General features: G+C 46.3%; 1 protein-coding gene across 4 annotated transcripts in view; it reads right to left on the bottom strand.

The window, feature by feature from the left end:
* Positions 1-5,550: 5,550 nt before the first annotated feature.
* LOC144114219 (septin-7-like) overlaps positions 5,551-20,011 on the bottom strand; it is an 83,098-nt gene continuing 68,637 nt past the window's right edge. For 2 of the 4 annotated variants that reach the window (XM_077647817.1, XM_077647815.1), the window contains exon 12: positions 5,551-7,016. In XM_077647817.1, the coding sequence (XP_077503943.1) occupies positions 6,965-7,016 (52 nt within the window). In that variant the 3' untranslated portion in view covers positions 5,551-6,964. Of the gene's footprint in view, positions 7,017-7,837; positions 13,517-20,011 lie in introns of those variants that run through there. The other 2 variants (XM_077647816.1, XM_077647814.1) reach the window with 1 other exon arrangement.

Consider the following 20,011-nt stretch of genomic DNA (forward strand, 5'->3'; position numbering starts at 1 on the left):
TGTCAATAAAGTCTAAGGACCAGTGGGAGACCTACCTACCCGGCTCCGACCCGGAGACTCAAGCAAAGATAATCCAACTGGCCGAAGACGCTGCCAGCGCCTACGAGGTCCTGGCTGCCGTCTAAAGCAGGGGTGTTAGCCCCACAGTGTGGAAATAAGTTACTGATGATGATGATCCATTATGGCACGTATTTCTCTTTCTTCTTTCACTCCCTCCTTTATCCTTTCCCTTACGGCGTGTTTCGGGTGTCCACCGAGATATGCGAGACAGTTACTGCGTCATTTCCTTTCCTCAAAACAAACTTTCATTCATTTTTCATGTGCTGGAATCTTTTCAGCGCTACAAGCGCTCCCTCCCCCACTTTTGTTTTTCCGACGAAAAAGTTACTCTTCTCCTTTTTGGAGACACGGGCGATCAGTTACTGTCAACCCAAAATAAATCCCGATGTTTTAGTGATACACCTTCGCTCGCTCTTTCGGGTCCCCCAGCAGTGTACGCCAGCGATGTGAAGTTGCGACACAAGTATGCGGGGGTGGTGGTGGTGAAAACATTTATTAATGATAGAGAGAGGTATGCAGAAGGGTTGAAATGCGGGCCAGTTGGTTCATAGTAACTTGGAAAAAAAAACAGTCACAAAATACAAGGGACAAGAGAAGGAGTGTACACGCCACAACGACTGGACTGTCAACTGTACTTGAAAAAAACCAGTCACAAAAGACAAGGGACAAGAGGAGTGTACACGCCACAGCGACTGGACTGTCAACAGTTGACAGTCCAGTCGTTGTGGCGTGTACACTCCTTCTCTTGTCCCTTGTCTTTTGTGACTGTTTTTTTTTCAAGTTAGAAGTGTTGGGGGTCGTGACCTGAAGGGTCACGCCCTTACAACCACTAGGTGGGATGCATAGTCAGGCACCCCATTGGCGGTTGCCGCAGCCCGGGCGCGCTGCGTTAGCCTCGAGGGCGCAGCAGGGAGGCGTCCGTGGACGACACGCCACATGTCCTTTGACGGGCAGCTTGAGGTTTCCTGAGCACTGCACTTGGGCAGCAGAACAGCTGTTCACCTTTCCAACACAGAGGCTGGTTTCGCGTGGACTGGAGTGTGAGACATAAAAGGTACCCGACCCATACCTCACAAGTCAGGAGTTGGAGGAGGAGGTAAAGCGCTGCTGCGCACGCACAGACGGGCCGTTTTTGTGGAGTGTCAAAGGTCTGCCATATACAGGCTACGGTTTTCACGTAAAAAAATCGGTTGACGGGGAGGGGTATGCTGGGAGAGAAATCGTAAAGAACTGCGCAATCTGGCGTGAAGAACAACTTCGAACACGACGGAAGCTGTCTTAACGGAGTTTAGGAATTCAAAGAATATGCGTCGAGCAAAAATTATACAGTGATTAATTAGACATTCGTCGTAATGCGGATAATGAGTGCTAGCAGGTATTCATTACGTTGTGTTATTGGGAATAATTAATTTGCGATTTACGTTTTAGGGTTTTATGATCTAGCTATGGTCTCATAAAACTCGAGAACGAAGCGGAAAATGCTGCTCAAAGGAGGCCCTCCAGCCAGTGGAATCGGCTGATTGTCATGACTTCATGGCTAATCACCTTGCATCTGTTACTGCCACATCGCAGAGGGCTGGCAGTGACAAAGGGATTAACCACGTATTAATTAACCGCGACGTCATGATAATCGGTCGACGCTACTGGCTGGAGTGTCCTTGAGGGGCATTTGCCGCTGCGTTCTTGAGTTGTATCCCCCGCCTAGCGCGGTTTGATGGATGCACCACTACCGCACACAGGTGGATACTGACATCTTTCATTATGGGTGGCTTGCACTCAGCTAGTTCCTGCTTGAGGATCTTTCCGTCTTTCATGGGCGGCTTGGAGCTCGCGCTCCCGCACCCCGGGGCTCACCTGCGCCTAACGTGAGGTTTCGGCTCAATGCCCCGAGGATGCGACGGCCCTTGTTCAGCTTGTGCCTCTACCCGCTTGCAAGCCCACGCCACGTCCTTCGCCCGAGCTTCTGCACGACATTCCTCCTCCATGCGACTGAAGAGAGCTTCACCTGCACACGTCCACTCTAGGACTGGCAGCGAAACATCAGCGCTCCCCGGCAATAAAGTTTCCCAAGCCGAAGGAAGCAACTTCTGAGGCGGCTCCGGATCGGTGTTGAGACGCCACCAGTCATATGGTGAATTCCAATCGCAGGCCTGGAGCGGTCTGCACGCTCTGTGACAGAGCGCCTGAATCCGGCGCAGAGCGCGCGACCTGAAGTTGCGATTGGAGTACACTTGCTCTGGCCAGAACATGTAGGGCGCCGCTATCGCCGCTGAAAAAGAACGTCACACAAACTTCCGGTCGGATCCGCCGATTTCGGCGGAGCAGTCCCGACTGCTCCAAGGAGCAATCTCGGCTCGGCAACCGCTCTCTGTCTACGATTGGAAGACGCGATCCGTGCCTCAGATCTGCGTTTGGAATACAGTTGCTCCGAAAAGAGCAGAAAACGTTGCTCCCGAAGTGCTCCAACTCTGCGATTGGAAGTCACCAATAGACTCAGAGGTCGAGACACGAGCGTTCCAGCTGGCTCTGCGGAGGCTGCGTCCCATCTGTCTGGGTTATTCGTAATTATAAGAAAAAGCGCAGTAGCATGCAGCTTAGCATTAGGTATACACCTGGACTGTGCCATGAAGGAAGGAGTCAAGGGGCAGACCAACTCTCTCTCGTCGTGTCCTGCACTCCAGCCGGACGCAAACCAAGTTCAGTACTGACCCCGTTTTGATGGAGGCGAAACGCTGCTGAGGCTGACAAAAAGTTTACTGCGAATAAGCGCAGGGGATTAAGGCAAGTTAGCTAGCGTGCCGCAGGCCGTGGAGACCTTTGGCGACGCCGGCCCATTGGACGGCTTTGGACTGAAAGTCGGGGCCATCGGTGGACCTTAGCTTACCAAGCGTAGGGGATTAAGGCAAGTTAGCTAGCGTGCCGCAGGTCGTGGAGACCTTTGGCGACGCCGGCCCATTCGACGGCCTTGGACTGAAAGTTGGCGTCAACGCTGGACCTTAGCTTATCCCATGCTTCTTTGGAGGGATCAGGCAGGAGTTCTGGGGGAGGCTTACGGACTTGACACGCCCGGATCATACGGTCGAAGTTATCTTTCGCACCACAAAAGCCGCAGGAGGGATTGATATCCTTGTTTATGAACTTAGATATGTAGTTTGGGTTGGGGACGGTCCCCTTCTGTAGTCGCCACATGGCCTGTTGTTGTCTGGTCAGTGTTTTATGGGGTGGTGGGAGTGTTATTCTTAATGCTTTGTAATGTGCAGCGAGTTCGTGGTACGAGTGGTTTGACCGAAAGGTTCCGGTTCCCGACTTCGCGCCACCGCTCGGCCGGCTAATTCTCCAGCGTGTTGGTGGGCAGCCTCATTTCCCCGATTCCCCGCGTGAGATGGGGTCCATATTTCAACATCTCTCAAGAGACGAGGGTCTCTTATTTCTGTGAGTATTTTCGCGGCGGGACCGGAGACCCTACCTCTAGCGAACTTGCTGATGGCCAGCTTCCGAGTCGATTACTATGGTAGTAGCGCCTGTAAAGGCGATGGCCGCAGCGATGGCGGCCTCCTCCGCGACTAGCGGTCTAGAGGTGGAAACCGTCTCCGCCATAGCCAGTCTTGCTGGTTGACTGCCGGGGTGTGTTACTCCGCATACAGAGTACTTGTCCTGGTTCTACGCGTCTTCTGCGGCGTTGACGTAGAGGACATCTTGCAGCCGGCTTAGGGTCTTGTGCAGGCTCTTCGCTCATGCTTCTCTACGGCCTTGGTTCGCGTGAGGGTTCATATTTCGGGGGAGAGGTTTGACGGTGATCCTCTTTCGGATGTTGCTTGGGATAACTTGGGGGAGATCTTGCAAGGGTTCACCTTCCATCCCCAGCCTGTTGAGTATTCTCCTGCTGGCGGGAGTGCTAGACAGGTGCCTTATTTGGGCTCGCTCGACTCCCACCGAGGAGCTATCAAACTCAGGGTCCACGATACCTACGAGGAACTCAACGTGAAGACACACCAGAGTGCTGTGCAATGTTAGTGTAAATTGAAGAACCCCAGGTGGCTGAAATTTATCTGTAGCCCCGACTACGTTCCTTCTCTTCCTTTTTCCATTCCCTCACTGCTCGGTTGAGGTGTCCGCTCAACGCCTGATGCTAAATAAGTTATTGAATTCCTTCTCATGCTGTTTCGCTTTTATCGACCGAACGATGGCTGCGCCGTGCAAATAGGCCATTTGTAATTCCAGCTCTTGAGCAGGCTGGATTGAGCAGTGTAGCAAGTTAAAACTATGTATCAGCGATTATATCAGTTTTTACGTCTCGTGAAACCTAAAGCAGCAAAAATTATATTTAGCAGTCGTAGGGGAATACCACAGGGTGATCTTGTATACTATGTCTAACGCATCATTTGAAAAAAAAAAAACATGCAAGCAAATATTCTTGAGCTAGCACTCTAAAAATCGTTTAATAGCATCAGTTTTATGTAGACCCCTAATAACCCGAAGGATGCATCTAGGATTCTCCACGCCATAGTTACTCTTACGAAGTCCTTCCCTCAAGCACGTACTTACAACACACACACACACACACATTGACAGACTGCTGGTCTCGAGTTTGTGAATGGGCAGCACACGCAAAAGAAAAAAATAAATGTCTGCTGTACCAGCCAGCTGGCAGCCTAGGTCAACCTTGACGCGTTGCCAGAAACGACAATGTACACAAGGAGGGGACAGGCACCCGGGTTCAATAGCAGTCTAGCAAACGCTCGTCGGACCTGCCTATGCAGCAGCGAAATGTTGTGTGCTTGGTTCAAGTGTTATCAAGTCAAAATGCCACTTTCATAAGAAACCAAAGCCTGCAGTGAAGCTCCACCCCTGCTCAGAACAGCCATAGTTTCCACACGTCCATAACACTCTTTCGTAAATTACTTTAAAAGCACGGTCACCGTTCTTACGGCTACGTGTTTGTTCCAACCTGTACTCACAATGTGTCAACATTTATGCTGCCTGCGTCTCCAGTGTGCAAGCTGCCATGGTCATCCTCCTCTTCCAGGCCGTGATTAGGACACGACCCACGGAAAACACCAGTCGATGCCTTCCAAAGGCAATCGTTACAACTCTGACTGCGAAGTCGTTCAGCATTAGAACAGCTTGTGAATTTCGCCTGAAACTTTCGGTCGCAATTCCTGCTGTTTTGTCCTGCGCGAGAAGCACACTGCGTAGGCGTCAAGGCAGTATGCAATTCAGCATTTCATGGTTGCCCTAGCACACTGTCTTAAGTTTAACAAGAAATTCCGTGCAGTAACCATAAATCATTCGTGAAAAGGTTCAGTGCACATCGACTGCCAGGACTTCCGCTAAAGCTTGAATACCAGCAGTAGATAGTAGACTTCAAATTCGAGCCAAGACCTGAATCTGAATGCTCACTGGATGTCTCACGAACGAGTACAGCAGGTACTGCGCATATGCTGCTGGTGTGAGCAAGCGTTCTGCGTGGCAGAAAAGGAAAACCAAGGGGAATCTTAGATATGGTTTATTTGTTTCATTTGTACAAAAACAACAAAGCAAAATTTTTACAGGGCTGGGGGAGCAGACAGCAGGGAAAAGAGCAATCACTTTGAAGCACATTTGTCTCGATACACCTACCACACGACACGCGGTTGTGGCACCGAGTATAAATAGCGGACGAGTTGCACGTGGCTATAAATAAGGAAGAGACTCACAGAGACGCAAAAACAAACATCGAGAATACGAGAGAAGCAAAGCGGAGTTCTTTGGCCACCTGAAACAAGTTTTTCTCAACACATATTTACTATATTTATAATATGTATATATATGCAAATCGAAGAAAAGCCACGGACGGCGCGGCAGGAAGGCTCACGCCGCCGTCCTACGGAAGGGAATGTTGTGTTCCTCCGACAGGTGCGAACACGCGCCGGACCTATGGCACACGCTCTCCCTCGATGTTCCGCAACTGACGGGGGCAAGGAACCGAATAAAAACAGGAGCCAACACAGAAGCGCGCGAAGACAACACGGAAGCTTGAGCTGATTTGGCCACCGCCTCCTCCTGTGACCGCAGTTGAGTGGGGTGTGCCGCGCTAGCGGGAGGCTGCGCCGAGGGGGGCGACGACCGACGCCGGGTCGTCCCGAGGCCGCTCGCGCGAGGAGCTGGGGTCACAACCTTCTGGAGGAAGCCTCCGCGAAAACGGCATCGGCCAACGAGGCTCCCTTGCTTGGCATCCCAGCCAGACGCCCATGCCACAAAAGTCATGGCACATCCGGTTACACGAGCATGCTAGAATAATCCGTCAAGCTTTCAGAAAAGATGGCGCATTCACTCCTGGCTGAACATGAAGCGCGCGCTTGAGAGAGGACGCGTCATCCAGCAGGGACGCTGCGGCAGCAGTGTGGGCTCATCTCAATGGCCTTGTTTCGAGACTAGGAACGAGCGCGAACCAGCAAACGATGTTGGCACACAATGACGTCGGTGGGTTCTGCAATCGAAGAGATGCGCACGTAAGGTCCCTGCACCCGCCCCCCGTTTCATTCCGGGAAGTGAATTGCTTTCCTCCACAAACGCCCTTAAGAAGCGGGTGCACAATGGTTTATTTACGCAAAGCAGGTCACCTTGGCAAGCATCATGACTGGCACCCGAAGGATTTTTCCCGACGGCGCTTTTGTCACTTTTGGCCTGATCGTTCACGCAACTGTGCACATACACGTACATGAAGAAGAAGGGGAAAGAAAAAAAAAGCCGTCCCAGAAAATGGTCAAGTGCTAATTTTTAGCACCGTTAACTGCGAGGCGGCTTCATGGGCAAAACAAAATAAGGCAAATCTGGGGCAAGAAAGCATGGGTCCCTTTCGGCTGGCGGCTCCCGACGGTCCAGCAGGCTCGCTCGCTCTCTCTCTCTCGAGGGGAGGGAGCCTTTAGAAAAGTCCTTTCTTCTTTTCTTTACGCTTCTCTTTCCCATCAAGTTGCCTGGAAAAAAAAATGACAGGCAGAGCCTTCACGTCAGCGTCAACTCACAACCTCTGCCTCGCCATCAAGAGCTGCGAAGTTGGAACCGAAGAATGCTGCCACTTGAAATTCTGGCTCAGTGGTAGCTCTGTTCCATGCACTAGTGCACATGACTTTAAAGCTGCACAATGCCTTCACCAGAACACTACACTTCCCTTTCGCGCACCAGCAGCTTTCATGCTCACTACCCACACATCCTGACCTATGGATCTTTAAAATGTAGCTTCACCGTGCAGCAACTTCACTGAGATTCAAGGCTACATCTGTTAGAGACGACCAACTGTAAAGAATTTCATTAAAAAGCCACACTATGCACAATGACCGATGTTGCGTAACTTGATCCTCTCAGGGTTCTTTAACATGCATCAAACTCTCAACACGTGCACTTTTGCTTCTTGTCACTATCACACTGTGGCTTCTGTGGTCTGGTACCAAACCTGAGACTCAACAGTAGAATGCCATAGGTGCAGATGTTTTAAACTGCGCACATGTGAAATGCAACAAGGTAGCACATGTTTTCTATGTAATTTTGCATCTCGACATTTCATTCAAAACTTTTCATAAATGTTTTGGCAAGTGCACAGTGTTGCTTGACTTTAATGTCAATATCAAAAGTCTCATTGACTTTGGCAGTTTTTTGAACAAAAGTTTTAGTAATAAGGCAGTCTTACCTCCATTACGCATCCTGTGATGCAAAAAAAAGCTATGAAGTCAACAAACCTTGCTGTATTTAAGTTGGAATGTGAAATTCTTGTCTGATTCACTCTCAAACATACAAAATATTTTCAAGAACAGTAAATTTAATACATATTTTAAAACCATCTTTACAAAATGTTGCATCCCATGACATACAGAAACAAGATTTATGTTTTTATGTTTTAAAATCAGAGCTACTGTTGCATTTACACCATTTGTAATAAAAGGCACTTAAGAAAACAGCCAACCTTGCAGGTTTTGTCATCGCGGCAAATTTAACTCTGCCCTCGAAATGTTGTGACCTCCCTAATATGACGCAAACCAAGTCAGTGCAATGTTTTTTGCCAAACTTGATTGCGCTTTCCTCCCTGACAACAAGACCCTGTTCTTAAAGATGCCAGCTAAGTCTTAGTCAGTCAGGTACAATGCAGTCAAAATAACATGCCTGTATTTTTATACAGTTAGATGATGCTCATGAAGTATACTGATCACATATGGGATTTTGCCTGCTTTACACGCATTTTTGAGCTTGGAAATCCTGACTATGTGACATGATGCTCCATCATTTGCTTATGTTGATGGGAACTGCATGGACACTTCCACAACATTTACAACGTGCAAAATGGGAGCGCTTAAATTATGATTAAATCTTATTTGGCCAGAGTGATGAGCGTATGCTTGGCACAGGGCAGACATGCTCCAGTAAGCTTAATATATGAACTCCTAGTGTTTACTAGCAATTTGCAATTTCCGTAGTTCTACTTCTAACGAATTTAAAACATGCAAAAATGTTTTTGTTCAAAACATACAATCTTTAGCTGGCCACAGTCAAGCACAAAGCATTCTCTGAAATTATTGGAAAAAAAAAAAATAGAGAACAGAGCCCAAGTACGGCTGCTCAGTAGAGCTAACTGCACAAGGTATGCTTAGGGCCTGTTCTTTGGTATAGACTGACAATACTTCGGTGCAACTAAGAAGCTCAAACTGAAAATTTTGAAAAGTCATCATACCAACGTGTTAAGGCACAACAAGGTGGTTTCTGAACTCATATATGAACAGTTACGCAAACTCATTATGGCTCTGTCATAAATACCAGGTAGATACAAGTGCACACTGGATCAGCATTCACTCTGCTTTTATCAATCATGGCTACATTAGCAGTTACATAACCAGTAGCAGAAAATACATACCCCATCAATAAAGACATTAAATGCACCATGTTGGATGTGTGGGGTTCGGAGTCACACTCTGACGGAACCACGGTCAAGATGACGCCCGCTTCTACCGCCACAAGTTAAAGGAGTTGGATAATGGGAGGAAGATTACAAGTGGGTTTAATTACATATTTACAAGTGTCAAGATCAAAAGTGGGATCATCCTCCCTTAAGATCCTCCATTCGGAAAGATCCCACTTTTGATCTTGACAATTGTAAATATGTAAATAAACCCACTCGTAATCTTCCCCCCATCATCCAACTCCTTTAACTCGTCGACAGTCTTGTCCTGGTGGTGGTGGCGCCCCACACATCCAACAACCACCACTGAGAATGCCAAAGTCAACAAGGCTAAGAACAACCCATCCATGGGAATAGAAAGTTACTGTCACCACCTATGCCTAACTGATTGGTTTTTATGTGGAAAAACCCTGGGCCACAGTAGAGAGCTCTGGATTAATTAGGCCACCTGCAGCTCTTTATTGTGTTCTTTAACGTGTAGTGAAAAATTGTCAACCTACAAAAGAGAACAGGCTCCAAGCATTTAACCCCCATTAACAAGCGACTACCACACCTGGCATCAACCAATACAAACCACTGAGTGATGCGCTAGTCACTAAACACTGCCAAATGGCGTACACATACTGAGAGCTGCACTGGGAGAGCCTGACTCATGCATTCCCCAATTAAGCAGGCAGATTTCAGGAAGGAAACGAGAAACAAACTAAAAGTACAAAATATATGACTTCTTTTGCAATGTTGAAAGGCGGCTCAGGATACAAGCACTGCATAAAAGGAAAGCTGGAAAAGCGCATGCTGAAAAAAAAAAAAAAATAGCACTACTTGGACAATCGCATTACATAAAAAAAAAATTAAGTTAAATCATGCTGCAAATATTTAAGACTTTCTTGATAGACAGCAGGCAGCTCACATATTTCCTGAGCATGAAGGCTTTCACGCATGCTTCAAAGTCAGCCAACGGCGCACATGCAAACATCCATTTTCCTTTTTTTTTTACACACAAAAACCCCTGTAATTACATGTTCAAGGTAACTTCAGCTTTAACCTTAACAGAAACACACAGAACAAAGAGTAATATAGACAGTCAACAAAATAAAATATATAACATTTCTTTTTGGTATTTGAAAGCCCACAAAAGGATATTAACCAATAAAAAAATGATGCAATATAATATCAGGAACCAGTCATGCTTGATGGCATATGTGCTCTCAAGGATGAAGATGGAAAAACAGCTATAAGAAATGAAAAAAGAAAAGTCTCCTGCCATAAATTAACCATTAACACACATACTGTGAGAATGAAAATGTATTCTGACCACCATAACTGCTCCTATCAGCATGACTTGCTATAAGGCCACCAGCAAGTATGCTTGAGACTAAACCTGCTGTTATGTGTGGTCGTGGACAGAAAAATAAAGATGCAAGAACAGTCCTGTGCATGTCCGCTGGTGATCGCTTGCAAGTTGTGCTAACAGTGCAAAGAGGCATTTAAAGTTCCTGATCTGAAAATGTTAGCTACATGATATTAGTGTTTAGGGCTACTTATGAGAAATGTGTTGAGGTCATTAAATAATGCCACTCAAGGCACATATGCATCTGATGAATGGTAACAGCCCTCCCTTGAAACAAGGAATTTAGATAGCACGCAGCAGTGTCACCAATGCAACCCAAAGCACGAACAGAATGCCATGCTTTAGGCAAAACAGCAAGGGCTTTTGCATTAGCAGACAGGTTAGGCTGCAACAAGCTTAACTAGTTCTGTGTTTTTCAGCAAAAACTATCACAAACAACCTATGCATTACTTGTACTCTACTACTTTGCCATTAAAATAAACTTTGGATTCTGAACAAATGACAACCAAGAGGCACGTTTTAACTTTCTTAACCCCTATTAACACCGATCAAACCAACAAAATGCTGGGTTATGACTAACAAGTGTTGGACTAGGAAGAAAATGTGCCCCTTGGTCTCAGTTATCACAAATTCATGCCCTGATTGCTGTGATGAAAGATGGAAATCAATAAATACAAACAATCTAAAACAGAAGCAGAAAGATCAAGTGTGAAAGTTTACAGCCCTAATAAGGGCACTGGCATCTCACAGAAAGAAAGCAAAAGAAGTTCAAGCAGCTACACAGTGACAAGAGGCATGCTATACATCTGAGAATGGGAAAATGAAAAGCAAAACAAAGGATAAATTTTACTGGGCCTCTGCACAGCACACAAACATAGTGACCTGCAATATACTATATATATATGTACGTATATTTGTATATCATTCTGCAGTAATGGCAATAAAGTATACAACAAAGCAACAAGAGGATAGGCAACAAAAAAAGTAACAACGATGTGCAAAGCATTTGTGCACATAACTGTGACCAGATAACTTAGTGTGAAAACAAGGTAGGCATGCTGCCAGTGAAACAAGGGTGCAATATTATTTACAATGCAATCTTGGCTAACTACTGCTCAACAGTAACATATCAACAATGCAATATTATATATAAAAAAAGCCTAACTATGACATAATGCCACTGCAAGTGGGGTGGGGAGAGAAAAGCCTAACAACTAACTACTATTCCAAAATTGGAATAAAGGTTATGATGGTGCTCGAACGGACAGCACCACATTATGCACTGCACTTTTTTGTTTTTTTGCAAAGAAGTTGCAAAAAGCACGCAACATAAAGCAAAGCCATAAAAGCACCACATCTGCCCTAATGTGATAAAAGAGGTAAGATACAAAGCAGACTTTCACGAGGTGTCAGGGGTGTGAAAAGAAAAAGGAAAATGTGGAGAACAGTGAAGCTGTAGCATACCCTGCATGCTTCGCAATACAGCGAAAGCTCGTTAATTCAAACCTCATTAATATGAATTTTTGAATAATTGAAACTGTACGACTTGGTCTGCATCATCCATTGGAGTCTATGTAAAATATAGGCCATTAATTCGAACAACACGTCGCCTTGCTTGGGCGGCCTAGTCACGCGGAAAACCAAGCAATGCTCCCCGCAAGGCTGCGCCACCTCTTTAGAGAATAGCGTGCAAATTCGGGAGGAGGCCCGGGCTCTCTTTCCGTGCAGCGGCGGCAACTAGCTGCATAATCTCAGAGATTTGCACCTGGCTGCTGCTTACAAGTGCCAATCTCAAAGGCTTAAGTAGCTTGCCGTGTTAGCTTTTGTTGTTGGCATGATGAACGATGCAAACAGCGATGAGCTACAGCGAATCAAGCGTGTCACAGTGTCTCCAGCACTCCGAATCTGATACCACACGGTCATGCATGAAACGAAAGAATTTGAGCTTTCACTGATGTTTGCTGTGCGTCTTTTGTCTCGGTGCCCTTTGCATCATGTTTTATGCGATTGGTTCTAGCCATAGTGGTCAACCGCAGTGTGCCATGGCATATAGCGATTTAGGAATGTCATCTGTTCATGGTAATTGTCGTGACAAAATGTTTTAAAAGAAGACTGAAACCGTGTGTGAAGTTGACGCAAGTGTGTTATCGAACCAGGATGTCGCCAAAAAGCACGCTCATTGGTTTGGCAGTTTGCAACTCGAGGTCCGAAGGCTGGAAAATCTGGTAACGTACGTGCAGCCGTCTTGGCAACTTTCGCTTTTCTACCTAAATGGTCGTGCAACACCCGTGACTCGCAAGTGTGAATTTGCTAGCCGCGGAGGTTACTCCATCGTTTTGGTCAAAAAGCGGCAGTCGCACAATGGTGGCTCGCTGCCGATTTTCCAGACTTCCAACCATGCTCACAGGCAGTCACACGCCCTTCATGACTCCGGTGCAGCTCTCTGCTGCACAAGCTGGGATGCGCATAACACTGTCTGCCTCTTCAGTTTTGAAGGCGAAGAAGAGGCCCGCTATAAGTTGAGGTGTTAGAACGCAAGATATTGGCTGTTGCCTTCCGGAAAAAAAAAAGCAAAAGGTGATGATTGAATATTCTAGAACAATAAAATAGGGTAATATCTCACTACACGACTAGTATCAGACAACAGTGTACTGCATATTCCGTTCACTTTTGCTAGTTCAAAGTTCAGTTTTTTCCGAACTGCGTTGGCGTCCCCGTGGAATTCAAATTAACGAGCTTTTACTGTATCCACAACCACTAGTTCCCTGGAATGATGTCAAACACCAAAACAAGGAAAGGAAAAAAACCAGCAGACATACTTCTGCATACGCTACTGAACATTCACACAGCTCCCAAAGAATTGTCACAAAAGTAAAGAACTCAGGTAAAACATGTAATGCTAACAGTTTGACTGCAGATCTATAGATGTGCAAACATTCGAAAAGTAAGCATGAAAGTAAAAGATGAAGGATGTGCCAGTCCACAGGGGACTGGGCGAGAGACACAAAAACAACAATAGCCGGCCAAAGGCAAGGTGGATGCCGAGGTGGCGACGGAAGGGGTGGTAGTAGGGGGCGTGCATCGCTCTCTACATCTGCTTGCAGTTCTTTCGGACGGGCGCAGCATACTGCATGCATTTGCGGCTACTGAAGTGGTCCTCAGACACAGATCGGCGCAATCTGAAAGAGCCCAACAACATCGACAGGGGCCGCTGTACAACTAGGTGCTCTGACCAGTCACTTCCTCTGCCCTTGCACCTGGTACTATGGATGAAATCTGCATTGCGTTCTAACTTGCCAGAATCCAGTGTTCTCAGCTCAGCAATGTCAAGAGTTGAAGCAAATAAAGCTGATAAACTGAAACTGTTGGCAGCCAAGACATAAGTGACCTTTGTCTCAGAAAGAAAGGACGGTACTGAGATGGGCAAAAAATAGAAATCAATGTGCAAGTTTGTACAAGTTTGCACTCGGTACTGCATACTTTTAATTCAAACCAAGCAGAACACCTCCTTTGCCAAGATATTTCATCAAGAAAAAACAAATTGCCACCCATAAAATGTGCATCACCGGGAACCAGAAAACAGCCATGCGAACTTCTAGGCATGAATCCTAGCTGGACTATTAGTACACAGCGACCCATACACATGGCTAAAGCTTAAAGTGACCGCAATTACTGAGAAGAAATGGCTCAATTTCTTTTTATATTCTATTACAGGGGACAAAAGTGCCCAGGACGCGCATTCGCCAGGTCAATTGCATTTCTGTGACACCTAGTAGCTCGAGAGACTGATCGTGACTGCGCCTAGTGCATCAATTTTCACACGCCTAGGGGTGTTTGCCTTGTAGAGCCTTTTCTGCCTGCTTTGGACTTATTGCGACCAGTGGCCCTCATGACCAGTTGGAACATTTGTTCCTTTGGATTTTACTACCAGCACACTGCTGCGGGCTGCTGGAGCATTGTTAAGTGAGTGCATCAAACTGAAGGATTGGAACTCTACTCCAGGGCTGCTCTTGGACAATTACCTCTTCTGGCATGAATGGACACGTATACAGTCTCGGATACACTTTTGTGGGCGTTTGTGCGTCCTAGGCACTTGGTCTCCGATAATACATAGTGCGACACTGTAGCAAACCAAGGATGGGCTGTTGTGCACATGTACGGGCCCTGCTTTCAGAAGCTCATATGGTAGCCAACTACATTTCTTTTTAGTTGCTGAACCTACAGGCTGTGTGTATTTACAAAGGTGCAATTAGTTTTGTGCAAACTAAGTGACAATGTGGCAATGCAACAATGCTAACAGCAGTGAGCTTAACTGCAGAATGCAGCTGTGAACTACTAGAAAAGAGTAAGCAGTAAAGATAACATTCCACACATTTTTTGCTTCTCTGCTGAGTTTCAGGCAGGTGGAATCTACAAAGATGTGCTGCGGCAACGGCTAAAAATCGTTAAATTTCACAATTAAAATTAAAATAAATGGTGAAGTGTGCAATGTGCAGCACTCCAGCTTTCTGTTCATGACGACCAATCGGAAGGTATAGCGGCTGCCATTAAGAACCACCTACTGTACACTGCCATGACTAATTTGCTAAGCCACAAGGCAGTACAGTCACCGACCGATTTTTCCGACTCGAAGGGACCCGGAAAATGGTCCGAATAATCGAGCAGTCCAAAAAATCCGTGAAGTACAAAAACTTTATTGAGATGAAATCAGCTTAAAACTGTCACTGATTTTACCTCGCGACAAATTTCTCTCGCTGGCGACGATTTGCGCCTGTATTTGCGCCAAAATTGTGCTTTCATTGTACACGCTAGAGAGCAAGGTCACCGCATTTAGTTGGAATACTTCCCACGCTTCTTTGACGGACCCGGCGGGGCCATGTTGTCCACAACCCGAGTATGCACCACACCGCTTGTCAAACACACGCAAAGATAAGGCACTTTTCGTTCAAAGCGGCGGAACTGCCGGACACAATCACATAAAGGTGAACGGATGTAACTTCGTGAAGACTGAGCGCCACTCGGTCGACGCGGTCAGAGGAACCCAAGTGAAGAAACAACGAATGGCAAACGTATGAGACCCGCCGCGGTGGCTCAGTGGTTAGGGCGCTCGGCTATTGATTCGGAGTACCCGAGTTGGATCCCGACCGCGGTGGCCGCGTTTCGATGGAGGCGAAACGCTAAGGCACCCTTGTGATGTGCGATGTTAAAGATCCCCAGGTGGTCGAAATTATTCCGGAGCCCTCCATTACGGCACCTCTTTCTACCTTCCTTCTCTCAGTCCCTCCTTTATTCCTTCCGGCCGAGATGCGAGATAGCTTCTGCACAATTTCCTTCCCCCAACAACCAATTTTCAATGTATGGGACAAGCAATAAGTGCCCGCGACAATGTCCGCAACAAAAACAAGTAGACGGTGATGACAATCCGGCTGCCACCTCGAAGTGTCGGAGATCGCAGGGACTTCTACTGGCAACAATGAGGTACCAAAAGTATGTCAAGCCAATCCAACTGCAGCGTAAATCCACCTCAATCCAAGATGGCACCTTTTGCGCCGGCGAAAAGGCCGATAAGATGACCGATTTTGGCCTGCAGGCGACTGAAATTAGTCCGAAAAATCGAACTTTCTGACTTTTGATGTCCGAAATATCCGTCGCGAATATGTATGGGCTTCTATGGGGTGCCTCATCGAGGTCCGAAATATCCTACAAGTCCGAATTACCCATCGGCTACTGTATTCTCCCTTTTCTGTGGGATATCATCTTGGTAAAATTTGGAGAATCATAACCCCAGCCAGTGCACTGCATTGTCCAGGTTCTGGACAGCACAGCATGCTCCACCAACTGCTAGCCCTAACAAGCAATCAACTGCAAGCAGCCAAACTATGTTTCTGGGCATTGCTTGTTCAACACAAGACAATTTGGTTTCCCCTTTACCAGCACAGGATGAAGATGATTTGCTTGACAAGCCAGAGCAAAGAGCGAGAACCACAAGGCTCATTCATGAGAATGGACAATGGAGCACTACAATTGGCAGCTCATCATTCACTATGAACCCTGCTAATGCTCGTAACGGCAACATCTAGGAATGTTTTTCTGTCCCTTTTTTTGTGAATACTTATGAACACTGGTATTGTAGTGCACTATAGTCTAAATTAGTGAAACCTCATAACTGCATTTTAGAATCAATTGCTCTAGCCAACACAATATCTGAGTAGAGTTGTAGTATTTAAGGTTAGACCACCACTGCACAGAGCTACATGGATGAACCCAATAATGTTTGCACCAATGAGATTCAGAATTTGATGATTTTGCCATGATAAATTCACCAACTGAATGCACATACTTGTCCCTCCTACTCACAGTGAACTGGAGCTCAGGTCAAATTTAGGGTAGTTTTTGGACACTATTATCACTATGGCTTCACAAGCTTAAAAACTTATGGTGTTCAGGACCCAAGACATCAGGCCTTTAATTTTTTCCCCCTATATGGCACAACTATAAAGCATGCTGTCAATCTGACACTGAATGCTACTAGTGCTATTATGCTACACTGCAATCAAGACGGCAAACTACAAGACCACTACTGACTACAGTAGGCACAGGAACATACCTCCCAAGAAAAAATTATGGTAACAGAATACAAATGCATCCAGCTGAGTCAGAAATGTAACAAAAGCTGACCATAAAGCGATGCTGGGCCCTTAACTACATGTTCCAAGGTCCATAACAAGGTAAAAAAAATGCTCAAGACTGTTGAATGAGACTTCCTCGGTTCCCCAAACCCAAACAACTAACAGCATACAGTACAACCTCGGTGATACGAACGCCACGGGCTTGCGAAAGTATTCGTACCACCCAAAACGGACAAAATCCATATGTGGACGCATGAGATATTCATTTATGCAGATCTGTTTACAGCTGACTGAACTTATTTACAGTCACACTGTCACAGCTCACTACTCGCGATACGTACAGTGCATCGCGATGTCGGTTATGTGCAGGCCGTGTGCCCATACTCACTCATGAAGACAGCAATGTGCAGGCTGCACGTTGCCTCTCACTGCTCCCTATGCATACGCACACCTAGTGATCGCGGAGTCGGCAATACGAGGGCTGTGCACCGCTGCTCACTGCTCGCAGTGTCGGTGATGTACGGGCAGCAGTTAGTGATCTCTGAACAGAGAATTTTATGAATTCGTATCATCTAGATTGTACTGTATATATACTTAGTAACGGCTGGGACATTATGTCAGGCATCAAAGGCTGTTTCATGCATGAGCCATCAAGATGGTTTGGATATTCTATGTACAATGTGTTTCAGCTAAGACTATACTAGCAATTGTTAAAAATAGGCTTTTTGAGTTACAAAAGCACTGTCAGCGGTGGTGAGCATCGGAATATTATCAAAACGATATAACTAGCAGAACTGGGTAACTAATATTAAATAATCAGCTTTTCAACTAATACAGACTCCTCATTTATTGAGCGGTAAACCTTTCACACATTCTTCCCACTCGCCACTCCTACCCGGGTGCTGCGAAAAAAGCACGCAACACCTGCGCCACTGTGTGACGCACGTTTTTGATTTCGCCTATGTGTGGCCCCAAAACTCCTTGCTCTGAGCAGTGGTGAGAGAAAAGGCATTTTTTGAAAATTTAGAAACTGATATGGATATCACTAAGAGTGTGCTACATGTCTTAGCTTTATTCTGATGCACACCACCACTGCTAATGGTATGCCGAAGAGAGCGCACTTCTAACACAAAAAGCCTATATTTAAAAATTGCTAACAGTCTTAGGTGAAACACCCTGTACACATAAGGTAGACGAAGCAATTTCCGACACCAACAGAGTGTGTCCATGTGGTAATCAAAAAAAAAAAATAAAAGATATAGATGCATGACAGCAGCTATGCCTCCAGTAAGAGAAACATCAGCATCAAACAAGGGAACAGACTAACTGCCAAAAATTTACAAAAAAATGCGCACTGCTCTGCAATCAAAGCAATAATAGAAAGAACTAAAACAGAAAAAAACACCCCTGTTTCTGCCACAATAGTTCTCAGGGACAACCTATTTCAATCTCAGAAACGGTTTGAAATGATTACTACATGAATGGAGTTACTAACTATGCATCACATCTAAATGCCACGAGTCAAAAAGGACAGAGGCATTCGTTAACAAGCAGAGTCCTTTCCTTTACAAAGCACTGACAGTTAAGCTGTTTCAAGAGCTGTATTAAAATTCTTAAGAACCACTCACGACTTGCATTTAATGCACGCAAGGCACGCAGAATGCCTGCTCTCTGCTCAATAAGGATATACCATCATTTTTGGAACAGCTGATATTATAGTATTTACTCGAACTTTCTTTTCTTTCAAAAAGTTCATAAAAAATTTGAGGTAAAGGGGTGGGGGGGTGCATCCGTTATGTCCCTCATTATATTGCCCTGCATTCGTTATGCAGGCCAACATAAATATATTTTGACAGATAAAAATGGCTGCACTCGTTATACAAGTAGTTTGGTATTACAGCAGAATCTCAATCACATGAATCTCAAAGGGTCACGAAAAATATTCGTCGTATCATCCAAAACGACAAAATTTGTATGCATAATTTACGCAAATCTGTCTTCAGCTAACAGGGTTTACCGTATAAGCGCGTGTATGGGCCGCACACGTGTATGGACCGCCGTTTTCCCTAAGGAAATATTACCAAACAAATTTTAAAAAATATCCCTGTAAGGGCCGCACCCAAACTTTCCATGACCAACGTAGGAATAGCCTTCGAAGTGCACGTGCCGTGGCCTCCGCGATCAGCTCCGGCTGCAAGCAACGGTGCGGAGGCAACGCATGCGCTCAGGAGCTTCCAGGTGCCACCCATGGACGGCGCCCGAGGCAGCGGTTTATCATCATCATCAACATTTTCATCCGCCGCAAGCTCCCGCTATCCATATCGCCGTCAGTAAGTTGTGGTAGTGCGGTAGTTTGCCATAGTTGTGGCTTTCGTGTGCTGCCGCCGAGCGTTGCAATTTTAGCACGATAAGGCAAGCATCTTAATGGCTAGACGGCTGGGAGTTTGCTGACAAATGCGCAAGCGTGCGGCAGGCAGGAAAGTTGACGTGGCCAAGAAGTGCGTCTGACGATGGTGCAACCAAGAGGATGCATTGAGGAACCCAAGCTGTAAAAAGCACGCTTTCTGAGGCAATCCGTGCACGTTTCCCGAACTGCAAGAAGAGCTGCTCTGCTAAGTAATGGAGGTGCGGAACAACGGCTACGCGTCGACAACGGAAATGCTGCGCGACTTCTTGTGGGATGACCGTGCACCAGAGCACAGCACCAGCTCAAAGCCGGAATACTCCGCGAGTGACGACTGAATATAGAATAAATGCTGCTCATTCTCTGATTGATGTGATTTACTTAAAATTTTTTTTTTTTCGCGCATTGTGTGTATGGGCCGCACCCCGAAAATTAGTCCTCAAATCTTGAAAAAAAAGTGCGGCCCTTACACGCGTTTTTACGGTACTTACGGCCGCGTGGCACCGCTGACTCGCGACGTTGGCGCTGAGCTGGCAGTGTGCCGCCACTCACTGCTCGCGGTGTGCACCATGATCTCGGCATGATCTCGGCATCGGGGCGATGTACAGGCAGCAAGCACTCCGTGCTCGAGGGCGCGGTCG

This window comes from Amblyomma americanum, chromosome 1 (genome assembly GCF_052857255.1).
Source record: "Amblyomma americanum isolate KBUSLIRL-KWMA chromosome 1, ASM5285725v1, whole genome shotgun sequence".
Taxonomy (NCBI): domain Eukaryota; kingdom Metazoa; phylum Arthropoda; class Arachnida; order Ixodida; family Ixodidae; genus Amblyomma; species Amblyomma americanum.